The following is a 17,186-nucleotide window of genomic DNA, read 5'->3' on the forward strand; positions in this document are numbered from 1 at the left end:
CTTATTTTGGCTTGCCGTAACAAAGTGGTTTAATACTTATTGACTCAAGACATTTCAGCTTTTCATTTGTAATTCATTTGTAAAAATGTCTAAAAATATAATTCCACTTTGACATTATGGGGTAAATCTCAATTTAACCCATTTTTTTAATTCAGTGTAACACAACAAAATGTGTAAGAAATCAAGAGGTGTGATTACCTTATCAAGACACTGTAAGTACCATGTAAATATGTATAGGTATTAGGGACACTTGCTGGAAAGTGGGATCGTAATATCTACTTACTAATGTAAGAATTTTGTATGGTTAGTAAAGAATTTTGGATATTAAAATTGCAAGAATCTCTCTGGCTCTGATTTTTAAAAAGAAAATTAGAAAATCAAATATTCGGTGTACAAATATTGTTGGTTTTGCCTTGTGCATTGCAAGGTCTAAACAAAACAGAAACATTAAAGATGTGTTTAAAAGTTTAAAATAATGAATACAGTGGGCATGAACATGGATACTATGTTTAAGTGATGCCACTTACCTTTCTTTACAAGTACAGCTTTAACTCTCTCCTTTGCAAGAGAAGAATTTATGTGACTGTGATTTCTGCGAATGACTTCAGATTCTGTCAAAAAAAGAGCATACAATCCACATTAGAATCTTTCAAGTCTTAGGATGAAAATCAAGGTAGAGAAAATGTGTCAATTTCTATTAAACCTGTTCTCAAAGTGGATTTATGTATTAATTCAAATACAATCTAACAATGGCTTCACTTCCCAAAGTATGAAAACATTCAATGTAAAAAGAACAATGAAAAAAATGGGGGACGTTACTACCTTTGATTCCAATGTTTGGTCGTGCTTTCCCCAGTGGTGCAACAAGTTCTAAACAAATAAAACAATTTAGTATACCTTATTAATTGCAGTAAATGAACAACTCCAATATCTTAGCTTTGCTTTACCTTTCTTTACTGGTGTTGACTTGAAATTCTCTTCTATAGGAACTTCAGGTATTAAAAAACAAAAACAAATCAAGAAGGAATCACATTTTTATGACAAAAAAGATAACTATAAGGCAGAATTGGGTTCAAATCCAATCATTTAAGTTAAATTAAATTCAAATTTCTAAAATCTTCAAGTTATGGAACTAAATAAAATTTGGAAAGGTAATTGAATAAAAACAGTTTGGACTGTTTGAAATGGAATGTATTATATTTAGAATTGTGTTAGGATCCCAGTTATATATATCATGTACCAGTCAAAAGTTTGGACACACCTACTCATTCAAGGGTTTTTCTTTATTTTTACTGTTTTCTACATTACAGAATATTAGTGAAGACATCAAATCTATGAAATAACAAACATGGAATCATGCAGTAACCAAGAAAGTGTTAAACAAATCATAAGATATTTGAGATTTGAGATTCTTCAAAGTAGCCACCTTTTACCTTGATGACAGCTTTGCACACTCTTGGCATTCTCTCTACCAGCTTCATGAGGTAGTCACCTGGAATGCATTTCAATTAACAGTTGTGCCTTGTTAAAAGTGAATTTGTGAAATTTCTTTCCTTCTTAATGCGTTTGAGCCAATCCGTTGTGCTGTGACAAGGTAGGGCTATCTTCTGTACACCACCCTTATCTGGTAAAAGACCAAGTCCATATTAAGAACAAAACAAAAAAATATTTAACCTTTATTTAACTAGGCAAGTCAATGAAGAACTAATTCATATTTAAAAATAACGGCCTACCGCGGCCAAACCCTAACCCGGACAAATTGTGCACCGCCCTATGGGACTCCAAATCACAGCTGGTTGTGATACAGCTTGGAATCAAACCAATGTCTGTAGAGACCCCTCTAGCACTGAAATGCAGTGCCTTAGATCACTGCGCCATTCGTGAGCCCAAATAAACAAAGAGAAACGATAGTCCATCATTTCTTTAAGACATGAAGGTCAGTCAAATCCGGAAAATTTCAAGAACTTTTAAAGTTTCTTCAAGAGCAGTAACAAAAACCATCCATCGCTATGATGAAACTGGCTCTCATGAGGACCGCCACAAGAAAGGAATACCCAGAATTACCTCTGCTGCAGAGGATAAGTTTGTTAGAGTTAACTGCACATCAGAAATTGCATCCCAAATAATTACTTCACAGAGTTCAAGTAACAGGCTTGAACATCAACATCAAGTGTTCATAGGAAAACTGTGTGAATCAAGCCTTCATGGTCGAATTGCTGCAAATAAACCACTACTAAAGGACGCCAATAATAATAATAAGAGACTTGCTTGGGCCAAGAAACACGAGCAATGGACATTAGACCGGTGAATATCTGTCCTTTGGTCTGAGTCCAAATTTAAGATTTTTTCTTCTAAGAAACGGCGGATATTACTAGCCTGTTCAACCTCTCTTATGTATCATTTGAGATCCCCAAAGATTGGAAAGCTGCCGCTGTCATCCCCCTCTTCAAAGGGGGAGACACTCTAGACCAAAACTGTTATAGATCTACTGTATATCCATCCTGCCCTGCTTTTCTAAAATCTTCGAAAGCCAAGTTAACAAACAGAACCCGACCATTTCGAATCCCTCCGTACCTTCTCCACTATGCAATCTGGTTTCCGAGCTAGTCATGGGTGCACCTCAGCCACGCTCAAGGTCCTAAACGATATCATAACCGCCATTGATAAAAGACAATACAGTGCAGCAGTCTTCATCGACCTGGCCAATTCTTTCGACTCTGTCAATCACCGCATTCTTATCGGCAGACTCTATAGCCTTGGTTTCTCAAATGACTGCCTAGCCAACTTCTTCTCAGATAGAGTTCAGTTTTTCAAATTGGAGGGCCTGTTGTCCGGACCTCTGGCAGTCTCTATGTGTGTGCCACAGGGTTCAATTCTCGGGCTGACTCTTTTCTCTGTATATATCAATGATGTTGCTCTTGCTGCTGGTGATTCTCTGGTCCACCTCCATGCAGACGACACCATTCTGTATACATCTGGCCCTTCTTAAGACACTGTGTTAATAAACCTCCAAACAAGCTTCAATGCCATATAACACTCCTTCTGTGGCCTCCAACTGATTTTAAATGCTAGTACAACTATATGCATGCTCTTCAACCAATTGTTGCCCGCACCCGCCCGTCCGACTAGCATCACTGGACGGACGGTTCTGACTTAAATTATGTGGACAACTACAATTTACCTAGGTATCTGGTTAGACTGTAAACGCTCCTTCCAGACTCGCATCTACATTCCAAAATTGAATCTAGAACCGGCTTCCTATTTTGTAAAAAAGCCTCCTTCACTCATAATTCCAAACATACCCTCGTAAAACTGACTGTCCTACCGATCCTTGACTTCGGCGAAGTCATTTACAAAATAGACTCCAACACTCTACTCAGCAAACTGGATCCGCCAAACCCACTGGCTCCAGGTCATCTAAAGGCTTTGCTAGGTAAAGCCCTGCCTTATCTCAGCTCACTGGTCACCATAGCAACACCCACCGTAGCACACGCACCAGCAGGTATATTTCACTGGTCATCCCCGCCTATCCTTCCAGTTCTCTGCTGCCAATGACTGGAACGAATTGCAAAAAGCTGCACTGAAGCTGGAGTCTTATATCTCCCTCTCTAACTTTAAGCATCAGCTGTCAGAGCAGCTTACCAATCACTGTACCTGTACACAGCCAATCTGTAAATCAAATCAAATCAAATCAAATCAAATTTTATTTGTCACATACACATGGTTAGCAGATGTTAATGCGAGTGTAGCGAAATGCTTGTGCTTCTAGTTCCGACAATGCAGTAATAACGAGCAAGTAATCTAACTAACAATTCCAAAAAAACTACTGTCTTATACACAGTGTAAGGGGATAAAGAATATGTACATAAGGATATATGAATGAGTGATGGTACAGAGCAGCATAGGCAAGATACAGTAGATGATATCGAGTACAGTATATACATATGAGATAAGTATGTAAACCAAGTGGCATAGTTAAAGTGGCTAGTGATACATGTATTACATAAGGATGCAGTCGATGATATAGAGTACAGTATCAACGTATGCATATGAGATGAACAATGTAGGGTAAGTAACATTATATAAGGTAGCATTGTTTAAAGTGGCTAGTGATATATTTACATCATTTCCCATCAATTCCCATGATTAAAGTGGCTGGAGTAGAGTCAGTGTCATTGACAGTGTGTTGGCAGTAGCCACTCAATGTTAGTGGTGGCTGTTTAACAGTCTGATGGCCTTGAGATAGAAGCTGTTTTTCAGTCTCTCGGTCCCAGCTTTGATGCACCTGTACTGACCTCGCCTTCTGGATGACAGCGGGGTGAACAGGCAGTGGCTCGGGTGGTTGATGTCCTTGATGATCTTTATGGCCTTCCTGTAGCATCGGGTGGTGTAGGTGTCCTGGAGGGCAGGTAGTTTGCCCCTGGTGATGCGTTGTGCAGACCTCACTACCCTCTGGAGAGCCTTACGGTTGAGGGCGGTGCAGTTGCCATACCAGGCGCCAGGATGCTCTCGATTGTGCATCTGTAGAAGTGCTTTTGGTGACAAGCCGAATTTCTTCAGCCTCCTGAGGTTGAAGAGGCGCTGCTGCGCCTTCCTCACGATGCTGTCTGTGTGAGTGGACCAATTCAGTTTGTCTGTGATGTGTATGCCGAGGAACTTAAAACTTGCTACCCTCTCCACTACTGTTCCATCGATGTGGATGGGGGGGTGTTCCCTCTGCTGTTTCCTGAAGTCCACAATCATCTCCTTAGTTTTGTTGACGTTGAGTGTGAGGTTATTTTCCTGACACCACACTCCGAGGGCCCTCACCTCCTCCGTGTAGGCCGTCTCGTCGTTGTTGGTAATCAAGCCTACCACTGTTGTGTCGTCCGCAAACTTGATGATTGAGTTGGAGGCGTGCACGGCCACGCAGTCGTGGGTGAACAGGGAGTACAGGAGAGGGCTCAGAACGCACCCTTGTGGGGCCCCAGTGTTGAGGATCAGCGGGGAGGAGATGTTGTTGCCTACCCTCACCACCTGGGGGCGGCCCGTCAGGAAGTCCAGTACCCAGTTGCACAGGGCGGGGTCGAGACCCAGGGTCTCGAGCTTGATGACGAGCTTGGAGGGTACTATGGTGTTGAATGCCGAGCTGTAGTCGATGAACAGCATTCTCACATAGGTATTCCTCTTGTCCAGATGGGTTAGGGCAGTGTGCAGTGTGGTTGAGATTGCATCGTCTGTGGACCTATTTGGGCGGTAAGCAAATTGGAGTGAGTCAAGGGTGTCAGGTAGGGTGGAGGTGATATGGTCCTTGACTAGTCTCTCAAAGCACTTCATGATGACGGATGTGAGTGCTACGGGGCGGTAGTCGTTTAGCTCAGTTACCTTAGCTTTCTTGGGAACAGGAACAATGGTGGCCCTCTTGAAGCATGTGGGAACAGCAGACTGGTATAGGGATTGATTGAATATGTCCGTAAACACACCGGCCAGCTGGTCTGCGCATGCTCTGAGGGCGCGGCTGGGGATGCCGTCTGGGCCTGCAGCCTTGCGAGGGTTAACACGTTTAAATGTCTTACTCACTTCGGCTGCAGTGAAGGAGAGACCGCATGTTTCCGTTGCAGGCCGTGTCAGTGGCACTGTATTGTCCTCAAAGCGGGCAAAAAGTTATTTAGTCTGCCTGGGAGCAAGACATCCTGGTCCGTGACTGGGCTGGGTTTCTTCCTGTAGTCCGTGATTGACTGTAGACCCTGCCACATGCCTCTTGTGTCTGAGCCGTTGAATTGAGATTCTACTTTGTCTCTGTACTGGCGCTTAGCTTGTTTGATAGCCTTGCGGAGGGAATAGCTGCACTGTTTGTATTCAGTCATGTTACCAGACACCTTGCCCTGATTAAAAGCAGTGGTTCGTGCCTTCAGTTTCACACGAATGCTGCCATCAATCCACGGTTTCTGGTTAGGGAATGTTTTAATCGTTGCTATGGGAACGACATCTTCAACGCACGTTCTAATGAACTCGCACACCGTATCAGCGTATTCGTCAATGTTGTTGTCTGACGCAATACGAAACATCTCCCAGTCCACGTGATGGAAGCAGTCTTGGAGTGTGGAGTCAGCTTGGTCGGACCAGCGTTGGACAGACCTCAGCGTGGGAGCTTCTTGTTTTAGTTTCTGTCTGTAGGCAGGGATCAACAAAATGGAGTCGTGATCAGCTTTTCCGAAAGGGGGCGGGGCAGGGCCTTATATGCGTCGCGGACGTTAGAGTAACAATGATCCAGGGTCTTTCCACCCCTGGTTGCGCAATCGATATGCTGATAAAATTTAGGGAGTCTTGTTTTCAGATTAGCCTTGTTAAAATCCCCAGCTACAATGAATGCAGCCTCCGGATAAATCGTTTCCAGTTTGCAGAGAGTTAAATAAAGTTCGTTCAGAGCCATCGATGTGTCTGCTTGGGGGGGGATATATACGGCTGTGATTATAATCGAAGAGAATTCTCTTGGTAGATAATGCGGTCTACATTTGATTGTGAGGAATTCTAAATCAGACGAACAGAAGGATTTGAGTTCCTGTATGTTTCTTTCATCACACCATGTCACGTTGGCCATAAGGCATACGCCCCCGCCCGTCTTCTTACCAGAAAGATGTTTGTTTCTGTCGGCGCGATGCGTGGAGAAACCCGCTGGCTGCACCGCTTCGGATTGCGTCTCTCCAGTTAGCCATGTTTCCGTGAAGCAGAGAACGTTACAGTCTCTGATGTCCCTCTGGAATGCTACCCTTGCTCGGATTTCATCAACCTTGTTGTCAAGAGACTGGACATTGGCAAGAAGAATGCTAGGGAGTGGTGCACGATGTGCCCGTCTCCGGAGTCTGACCAGAAGACCGCTTCGTTTCCCTCTTTTTCTGAGTCGTTTTTTTTTTTGGTCGCTGCATGTGATCCACTCGGTTACACTGGTTGTAAGGCAGAACACAGGATCCGCATCGCGAAAAACATATTCTTGGTCGTACTGATGGTGAGTTGACGCTGATCTTATATTCAGTAGTTCTTCTCGGCTGTATGTAATGAAACCTAAGATGACCTGGGGTACTAGTGTAAGAAATAACACGTAAAAAAACAAAAAACTGCATAGCACACCCAACTACCTCATCCCCACATTGTTATTTGTCCTTTTGCACCCCAGTATCTCTACTTGCATATCATCATCTGCACATCGATCACTCCAGTGTTAATGCTAAATTGTAATTATTTTGGCTCTATGGCCAATTTATTGCCTTTACTTCCCTACTTTTCTACATTTGCACAGACTGTACGTAGATTTTTCTATTGTGTTATTGACTGTACTTTTGTTATGTGTAACTCTGTATTTATGTGTAACTCGGTGAAACATGCCACCTGTCCCAGACCTGCTGTTTTCAACTCTCTAGGGGGTAACTCTGAATGATTGGCTATGAAAAGCCAACTGATATTTACTCCTGAGGTGCTGACCTGTTGCACCCTCGACAACCACTGTGATTATTATTATTTGACCCTGCTGGTCATCTATGAAAATTTGAACATCTTGGCCATGTTCTGTATGATCTCCACCCGGCACAGCCAGAAGAGGACCACCCTTCATAGCCTGGTTCCACTCTAGGTTTCTTCCTAGGTTCTGGCCTTTCTAATGAGTTTTTCCTAGACACCGTGCATCTACACCTGCATTGCTTGCTGTTTGGGGTTTTAGGCTTGGTTTCTGTGCAGCACTTTGTGACATCAGCTGATGTAAGAAGGGCTTTATAAATAAATTTGATTGATTGTTATTTTTGTCGTACTGCTTTGCTTTATCTTGGCCAGGTTGCAGTTGTAAATGAGAACTTGTTCTCAACTAGCGTACCTGGATAAATAAAGGTGAAATAAAATTAAAGGAGGTGTGATGGGGGTGACACTTTTGCTGGTGACACTGTCAGGGATTTATTTAGAATTCAAGCTACACTTAACCAGCATTGCTACCACAGAATTCTGCAGCAATACTCCATCTGGTTGGAGCATAGTGGGACTATGATTTGTTTTTCAACAAAACAATGACCCAACACATCTCCAGGCTGTGTAAGGGTTTATTTGACCAAGAAGGGGAGTGATGGAGTGCTGCATCAGATGACCTGGCCTGCACAATCACCCGATCAACCTAATTGAGATGGTTTGGGATGAGTTGGACCGCAGAGTGAAGGAAAAGCAGCCAACAAGTGCTCATTATATTTGGGAAGTCCTTCAAGGCTGTTGGAAAAGTATTCCTCATGAAGCTGGTTGAGAGACTAGTCAAGGATCATATCACCTCCACCCTACCTGTTACCCTAGACCCACTCCAATTTACTTACAGCCCCAATAGGTCCACAGACTATGCAATTGCCATCACACTGCACACTGCCTTATCTCATCTGGACAAGAGGAATACATACAGTATGTAACAATGCTGTTTATTGACTACAGCTCAGAATTCAACACCATAGTACCCTCCAAACTCCTCATTAAGCTTGAGACCCTAGGACTCGACCCCACCCTGTGCAACTGGGTCCTGGACTTCCTGACGGGCAACCCCAGGTGGTGAAGTTAGGAAACAACATCTCCACTCCGCTGATCCTCAACACTGGGGCCCCACAAGGTGCGTACTCAGCCCTCTCCTGTACTCCCTGTTCACCCACGACTGTGTGGCCAAGCACACCTCCAACTCAATCATCAAGTTCGCAGACGACACTACAGTGCTAGGCTTGATTATCAACAATGAGGAGACAGCCTACAGGGAGGAGGTGAGGATAGGATAGGAGTGTGGTGGGAGTGTGGTGTCAGGAAAATAACCTCTCACTTAATGTCAGCAAAACAAAAGAGATGATTTTGGACTTCAGGAAACAGCAAAGGGAGCACACCCCTATCCGCATTGACAGGACATTGATAGGACAGCAGTGGAGAAAGTGGAAAGTATTAAGTTCCTCGGTGTACATATCACCAACAAACTGAAACACACACAGACAGTGTAGTGAAGAAGGCTCAACAGCACATCTTCAACCTCAGGAAGCCGAAAAAATTTGTCACCGAAAACCCTCACTAACTTTTACAGGTGCACAATTGAGAGCATCATTTCGGGCTGTATCATCGCCTGGTACAGCAACTGCACCACCAATAACCGCAGAGCTCGCCAGAGTGTGGTGCAGTCTGCATAACGCATCACCGGGGGTAAACTACCTGCCCTACAATACACGATGTCACAGGAAGGCAGAAAATATAATCAAGGAGAATAATCACCCGATCCACTAGCTGTTCACCCTGCTTCCATCCAGAATGCGAGGTCAGTACAGGTGCATCAGAGCTGGGACAGAGAGATTGAAAAACAGCTTCTATCGCAAGGCCATCAGATTGTTAAACAGCCACCACTAGCACAGAGGCGGCTGCCTACCTACAGACTTGATATCATTGGCCACTTAAATAAATGGAACACTAGTCATTTAATAATGCCACTTTAAGAATGTTTACATATCTCGCATTCCTCATCTCATATGTATATACTGTATCCTTCACTATCTATTCTTTACTATCTATTGCATCTTAGCCGCTCAGTCATTGCTCATTCATATATGTTATACTTATATATCCGCATCCCATTCCTTTAGTAGATATTGTGTTATAGGTTTTGTTGTGGAATTTTTTAGATATTAGTTTTTGTTGTGGAATTGTTAGATATTACCTGTTAGATACTGCTTCACAGTCAGATCGAGAAGCATTTTGCTACACTCGCAACAACATCTGCTAACCATGTATGTCACCAATAACAGTTGATTTCGTTTGATTTGAGAATGCCAAGAGTGTGCATAGCTGTCATCAAAGCAAAGGCTGCCTACTTTGAAGAATCAAAAATAGTTTTTGATTTGTTTGACACGTTTCTGGTTACTCCATGATTCCATGTGTTATTTCATAGTTTTGATGTCTTCCCTATTATTCTACAATGTAGAAAATAGTAAAAAATGGAATGTGTAGGTGTGTCCAAAAGTTTGACCGTAACGGGCTGCAGCCCTGTACAGGGATCAACATCAGTGGAAATCAGCGGAAATTTCAAAGTGACAACTAATAGTACTCGATTCAACTCAAACTTTCATTAAAACACACATGCAGGGTACTCATTAAAGCTACACTCGTTGTGAATCTAGCCAACATGTCAGATTTTTAAAATGCTTTTCGGCGAAAGCATGAGAAGCTATTATCTGATAGCATGCAAACCCCGAAATACCCAAAGGGGACGTAAACAGAATAATTAGCGTAGCCGGCGCTACACAAAACACAGAAATAAAATATAAAACATTCATTACATTTGACGAGCTTCTTTGTTGGCACTCCTATATGTCCCATAAACATCACAATTGGGTATTTTTTTTCGATTAAACCTGTCCATGTATACCCAAAATGTCCATTTATGAAGCTCGTCTGATCCATGAAAAGGCACCGTTCCAAAACGCAACGTCATTTTTTTTAATTAAAAAAGTTGCCTATAAACTTTGACAAAACACTTCAAACTACTTTTGTAATCCAACTTTAGGTATTAGTAAACGTTAATAATCGATCAAATTGATCACGGGGTGATCTGTATTCAATAGCAGCACGTTTTGAAATGATGGTCCATTTTCTCTCTCTCAAAACTTCCTGTTGTGTACTCGATAACAGGAAGTGCCTATTTCTCATCTGACCAAGGATTAACTTCAATCTAAATGCCAGTACTGGCGACATCGTGTGGAAGCTGTAGGCATTGTAAACTGGTCGCTATCTATTTTCCCTTGCCATAGACAATACAGAGACTGGCGGAGGGATATTTATGGGGGGGTTTTGTTAACAGTTTTCCTTGGGATTTTTCCTGCGAAACACGTTCTGTTATAGTCACAGACATGATTTAACCAGTTTTATAAACTTCAGAGTGTTTTCTATCCACACATACGAATCATATGCATATACTATATTCCTGGCATGAGTAGCAGGACGTTGAAATTTTGCGCGATTTTTAACAAAATGCTGCGAAAATTCGCAGCCTCCTTAAAAGGATTTATTTATGGATGTTCATTAAGCAAAACACTTCATACTATTTTATAATACTAAGTCCCATATGGCTGAGTTGATACAGTGTGGTAGTGGTTGTGCGTTTGACTCCCACGGTAGAATTGGAATTCCCAGTTGTAACGGCTGTTTGAAGAAGAGGACCAAGGTGCAGCGTCGTATGTGTTCATGATTTTTAATAAAACTGATCACTAGAACAAAAAATAACAAAGCGGAACAAACCAAACAGTTCTGTCTGGAGCAGACACACAAAACAGAAAATAACTACCCACAAGACACAGGTGGGAAAAGGCTACCTAAGTATGGTTCTCAATCAGAGACCACGATAGACAGCTGCCTCTGATTGAGAACCACACCCGGCCAAACACACAGAAATAGAAAACATAGAACACAAAAACATAGAATGCCCACCAACTCACGCCCTGACCAAACCAAAATAGAGACATAAAAAGGATCTCTAAGGTCAGGGTGTGACAGTACCCCGCCCCCAAAGGTGCGGACTCAAATAGGGGAGGGTCTGCGTGGGACTCTATCTGCGGTGGCGGCTCTGGTGCGGAACGTAGACCCCTCTCCACCTTAGGCTTGGCCCACTTAGGTGGCGCCTCTGGAGCGGGGACACTCACCGCGGGCCCCGGGCAGGAGGGCGACTCTGGCAGCTCCGGACAGGAGGGCGACTCTGGCAGCTCCGGACAGGAGGGCGACTCTGGCAGCTCCGGACAGGAGGGCGACTCTGGCAGCTCCGGACAGGAGGGCGACTCTGGCAGCTCCGGACAGGAGGGCGACTCTGGCAGCTCCGGACAGGAGGGCGGGCGCTCCGGACTCTGGCAGCTCCGGACAGGAGGGCGACTCTGGCAGCTCCGGACAGGAGGGCGACTCTGGCAGCTCCGGACAGGAGGGCGACTCTGGAGGGAGGAGTCGCAGAGACAGCCTGGTGTGTGGAGACCTACAGGAGGCCTGGTGCGTGGAGGAGGCACTGGATGAACCGGGCTGTGGGGGAGCACTGGAGCTCGAGTGCGCAGCCTTGGCACTACTCCAGGCTGAAAGCCCACTTTGGCCCGGCCCCTCCAGAGTGCAGGCACAGGTCAAACCGGGCTGTGGGGAGCACTGGAGATCTGGTGCTTACGACTCGCACCTCTCCCTTAGGCTCAATGCCCACTTTCGCCCGACATGAGTGGAGCGCAGGCATAGGGCGAATTGAACCCTCCTCCTAGCGCCCCGGAGACACAGTACGCAGAGCCGGCGCAGGATACCCTGGGCGGAAACGGCGCACCGCAGTCCAAACGCGCTGAGCTTGCACACTCCGCCCTAGCTGGATGCCCACTCTCGCATGGCATTTGCGGGGGGCTGGCATGTAGCACTCCGGTCTATGAGCGCGCACTGGAGACACCTTGCGCTTCACCGCATAACACGGTTCCTGACCAGTACCACGCTGCTTCCGGTAAGCACGGAGAGTTGGCTCAGGTCTCTCGCCTGACTCCGCCATTCTCCCCATGTGCCCCCCAAAAAAAAAATGTTTTGGAGATGCCTCTTGTGCCTACTGCGCTGCCTTGCCTCATATCGCCACGTCTCCGCTTTAGCTGCTTCCAGTTCTTCTTGCGTGCGGCGATATTCCCCAGCCTGTATCTGTAGATTAAGGTTTACTGTCTGAAACCCCCAGATGGAGTAAAAGGACAACATAATACAATGTACAGTGACTTTCGATAGTATTCACCCCCTTGGCATTTTTCCTACTTTGTTGCCTTACAACCTGGAATCAAAATGTATTTTGGGGGTTTTGGTGGTTTGTATCGTTTGATTTACACAACATGTCAACCACTTTGAAGATGCTAAATATGTTTTATTGTGAAACAAACAAGACAACAACAAAAACAGAAAACTTGAGCGTGCCTAACTATTCAACCCCCAAAGTCAATACTTTGTAGGGCCACCTTTTGCAGCAATTACAGCTGCAAGACTCTTTGGGTATGTCTATATAAGCTTGGCACATCTAGCCACTGGGATTTTTGCCAATGATTCAAGGCAAAACAACTCCTGCTCCTTCAAGTTGGATGGATTTTGCTGGTGTACAGCAATGTTTAAGTCATACCACAGATTCTCAATTGGATTGAGGTCTAGGCTTTGACTAGGCCATTCTAAGACATTTAAATGGTTCCCCTTAAACCACTCAAGTGATGCTTTAGTAGTATGCGTAGAGTCATTGTCCTGCTGGAAGGTGGACCTCCATCCCAGTCTCAAATCTCTGGGAGACTGAAACAGGTTTCCCTCAAGAATTTCCCTGTATTTACCACCATCCATCATTCTTTCAATTCTGAACAGTTTCCCAGCCCTGACGATGAAAAACATCCCCATAGCATGCTGCTGCCACCACGCTTTACTGTGGGGATGATGCTCTAGGGATGATGAGAGGTTTTGGGTTTGTGCCAGACATAACGTTTTCCTTGACGGCCAAAAAGCTACATTTTATTCTCATCTGACCAGAATACCTTCTTTCATATGTTTGTCTCCCACATGCCTTTTGGTGAACGCCAAAAGCTTTTGATATTTTTTTCTTTAACTAAACAACCCCAAGTGTACTAGAGACATCAAACTGGCACATATTGTCTAACATTATTCTTGTCCTCCATTCTCAAGTATCAGAACCTGAATGTTCAAAAGAGAAAACAAAAGCAGCTCATGTCAAGAGAGATATACAGTGCCTTGCAAAATTATTCATTCCCATTGGTGTTTTTCCTAATTTGTTTCATTACAACCTGTAATTTAAATGGATGTTCATTTGGATTTCAAGTAATGGACATATACAAAATAGTCAAAATTTGGTGAAGTTAAAAAATAAAAAAAACGGGAAAGTGGTGCATGCATATGTATCCACCCTCTTTGCTATGAAGCCCCAAAATATGATCTAGTCCAACCAATTACCTTTAGAGGTCACTTAATTCGTTAACCTCTTGAGCTTATGGCTGAATACTGCCCCCTTTGGAGGAAGTGCGTGCCCATAGTAAACTGAAAATATTTTTTCCAAAATTGATAATATATGCATATAATAATAATTATTGAATAGAAAACACTCTAAAGTTTCTAAAACCGTTTAAATTATGTCTGTATGTAAAGCAGAACTCTCAGGGCAGCCTTTCTCCCAAACTCTCTCTTGTCAAGAGAAAAGTTGGGTCAACTTTGACGTCATCGCCCCCACCCTTCCCAGGCAGCTACCGATCTGGGAACAGTATGTATTTGTTCAGCGCGATGTCTGCTTTCAATTGGCACGTTCATTGTTTGAATTTCGCGCTCCCTCATCCTTTGGCGGGCGAAAATGCCCGGTTCACTCTCACATACATGCACTCTATTGCGCGCGGTGATTTGGAGAACGTTCTTTTCCAATAGACACCAGTTGAAGCCTGTTCGTTTGTTTGCGATTATCATTGTTTTACATGATAAAAACATCATTTTGCTCGATTCTGCACTTAGTTTGACCAGTTTAGTCGACATATAATATGTAATTTTGAAGTTTGATTGCGCAAGAGTGCGGGACCAGAAGGAGCAGAAGTTATTTTGGGTGCATTTCAGCTGAAGCTGTTAGCATATGCTAATACAAAGACGCACAACTTGAAACCAAACGATGTATTGGGTAAGTATGACTCCTTCTACGTCTTCTGATCGAAGAACATCAAAGGTACATATTTACATTTAAATTAAATAATTTGTTAAGGGAATATTTATGTGGTTATTTTGGGTTTCTGTGGACTCCAAACGTAGAGGAGACACTGCTAATATCTGAGCGCCGACTCATAGCATAGACTAGTGAACGAATTCTGTAACGTTAAAAATAAATGTAACACAGCGGTTGTATTAAGAAGAAGTGTATCTTTGTAACTATATGTAGAACATGTATATTTAGTCATGTTTATTGCTTGTTATCTGACGTTATCTGTCCGAGCTATCATAATTTCTCCGGACATTTTGAGTAGCATTTTTTGAAATGTCGTCATTGTAAACAGAGATTTATGGATATTAATGGCATATTATTGAAAAAAAAAAAATGTACTGTGTAACATGTAATATTACTGTCATCTGATGAAGATTTTCAAAAGGTTAGTGAATTATTTATTTTTTAATCCTACTTTTAAATTTTATATTTTCTGGGACAAAATGGCCGCCGCTTGCATTTTGTTTCGGTGGTGGTCTAATATAAATGTGTGCTATGTTTTCTGCCGTAAAACATTTTAGAAATCTGACTTGCTGGGTAGATGAACAAGGTGTTTATCTTTCATTTGAGCTATTGGACTTGTGTAGGTGTGGAGGTTAAATATGTCTAAGAATATTTTTTCACATTTTGCGTTATGCTAATGAGCTTGAGCCGTAGTCACGATCCCGGATCCGGGATGGGTAGCATCAAGAGGTTAATTTAGCCTTAGTAGCTGAATCCAGCTCTTTCTACAGAAATAACATGTTTAGATGATTTTTAAATATTAGGAAGAATATAATACTTACATTTAAAAAATACATTGGTTGCACAGGATGATTTCACAGGAACCAGGCCATATCTTTGACCACCCTGTTCTACTCAGTCTAAAAACTACTGTAGTGAAGTACTGTAATTCACCAGTACCTTTCTTTGCAGGTGTTGGTTTGGACTTTTCTTTGCCAACTTCAGCCTCTGAATAAAATAAAAACATTTAAGTTGAAAGACTGGCAGGTCAAATTAAAGCATAATAGCACAAATGTACTAATTCATAGGAAATACATACTGTATTTTAGATGTAAAACCAATTTAAAAAACATTGCTTCAATACCTTTCTTAGCTGGTGCTGGTTTTGTCTCATCTTTTACAGTTTTCACTTTCTTTGCAGGAACTGGTCTCGTCTTTTCTTTAACAACATCAGCATCTATTTCATATTTTGATAAGGACATACATGCAGTATAAGATTATTCAATTGGAGTATTGTATAATCTGATATTTAAAATACAATAAATTATTCTATAGTGTACGCATGTTCTTAAATGTAATATACTGCTTCTCAAGCATGCACTAACAAGAAACAAACATTATTGCAATATAACATTCGTGTGCAAAGAGAAAATACATATTTACATTTAAATTAAATAATTTGTTATGGCTGTCTGTTCACCTCAATATTTATATTACATTTACAATTTTTGTCATTTAACAGACACTCTTATCCAGAACTATTTACAGTAGTGAGTGCATTTTCAATTGCTAACTCTGAATTTAGATTTGTCAAATTTGGAAGAGATTATAAACATTTATAAACAATGAAAGTAACAAAAAATATGCCGTGAATTTAAATAAATACAACACAATGCAAACAAATATTATAACAAATTCCTAATTACATACTAACCACATTCTTACCTTTCTTTGCAGGGGCTGATTTGACCTTTTCTTTAATAACTGCAGCATCTGAATCAAAAGCAACATAATTGTGTTTCTCTATGAATATAGCAGGATATTTTTTTTTCTCTGAGATTATGTACTGTCTGTAATATTATATTGGTGCTGTTAAAAATCAATACATTCTGTAACCTTCATTTGAAGGACTTTGGCTTTTTCTTTGGAAACTTCAGCTTCTAAGTACACGTACAACATTCCTTACAATAATAACTTATTGAATGTTTTATACATAGCATAAAATGGACACAGAGGCTGCCTACTTATTATTTGAATAAGTGGAAAATTAACAATTCAAAAATAATTTCATACCTTTCTTTTCTGGAGCTAATTTGGCCTTTTCTTTTGCTTCAGCATCTAAATCAGAGAAAAATGATTTAATAAACTGGACCTTCTGTCATACAACACAGGCTTATCTGATTCAGATTATCGGGCCAAGCCAAACTGAACTTTGCCCGTTTAGATATTTTCTTTTCACATTGTCCTTTCCAGCACAATTCCAGCAGCTATGGTTGATGAGTATCTAGGCCAGCCCAGTATACTGTAGGCTGGCTTGGCTCAGTAATGCGAAAACGGGATCTGTGGTACACAAAGAATACTTTGCACCTTTCTTTGATGTAGCTGCTTTGGTCTGTTCTTTGGGAACTTCACTGTCTAAAACAAGCATTGGACAAGACACAACATGAATCTCAAGAATTACGCCATTATACATTTTGAAGCCAGAAAAAAATATCCTATCTGT

At 42.2% G+C, this 17,186-nt stretch overlaps 1 protein-coding gene across 1 annotated transcript in view; it reads right to left on the reverse strand.

The window, feature by feature from the left end:
* si:ch211-266g18.10 (titin) overlaps positions 1-17,186 on the reverse strand; it is a 156,254-nt gene that overhangs the window by 40,740 nt on the left and 98,328 nt on the right. The window contains exons 76-83 of the mRNA XM_042330732.1: positions 17,051-17,098; positions 16,757-16,801; positions 16,409-16,456; positions 15,828-15,920; positions 15,644-15,691; positions 948-989; positions 823-870; positions 528-611 (exon numbers count right to left, since the gene is read on the reverse strand). Of these exons, the coding sequence (XP_042186666.1) occupies positions 528-611; positions 823-870; positions 948-989; positions 15,644-15,691; positions 15,828-15,920; positions 16,409-16,456; positions 16,757-16,801; positions 17,051-17,098 (456 nt within the window). The remainder of the gene's footprint in view (positions 1-527; positions 612-822; positions 871-947; positions 990-15,643; positions 15,692-15,827; positions 15,921-16,408; positions 16,457-16,756; positions 16,802-17,050; positions 17,099-17,186) is intronic.

This window comes from Oncorhynchus tshawytscha, linkage group LG12 (assembly GCF_018296145.1).
Source record: "Oncorhynchus tshawytscha isolate Ot180627B linkage group LG12, Otsh_v2.0, whole genome shotgun sequence".
NCBI lineage: Eukaryota > Metazoa > Chordata > Actinopteri > Salmoniformes > Salmonidae > Oncorhynchus > Oncorhynchus tshawytscha.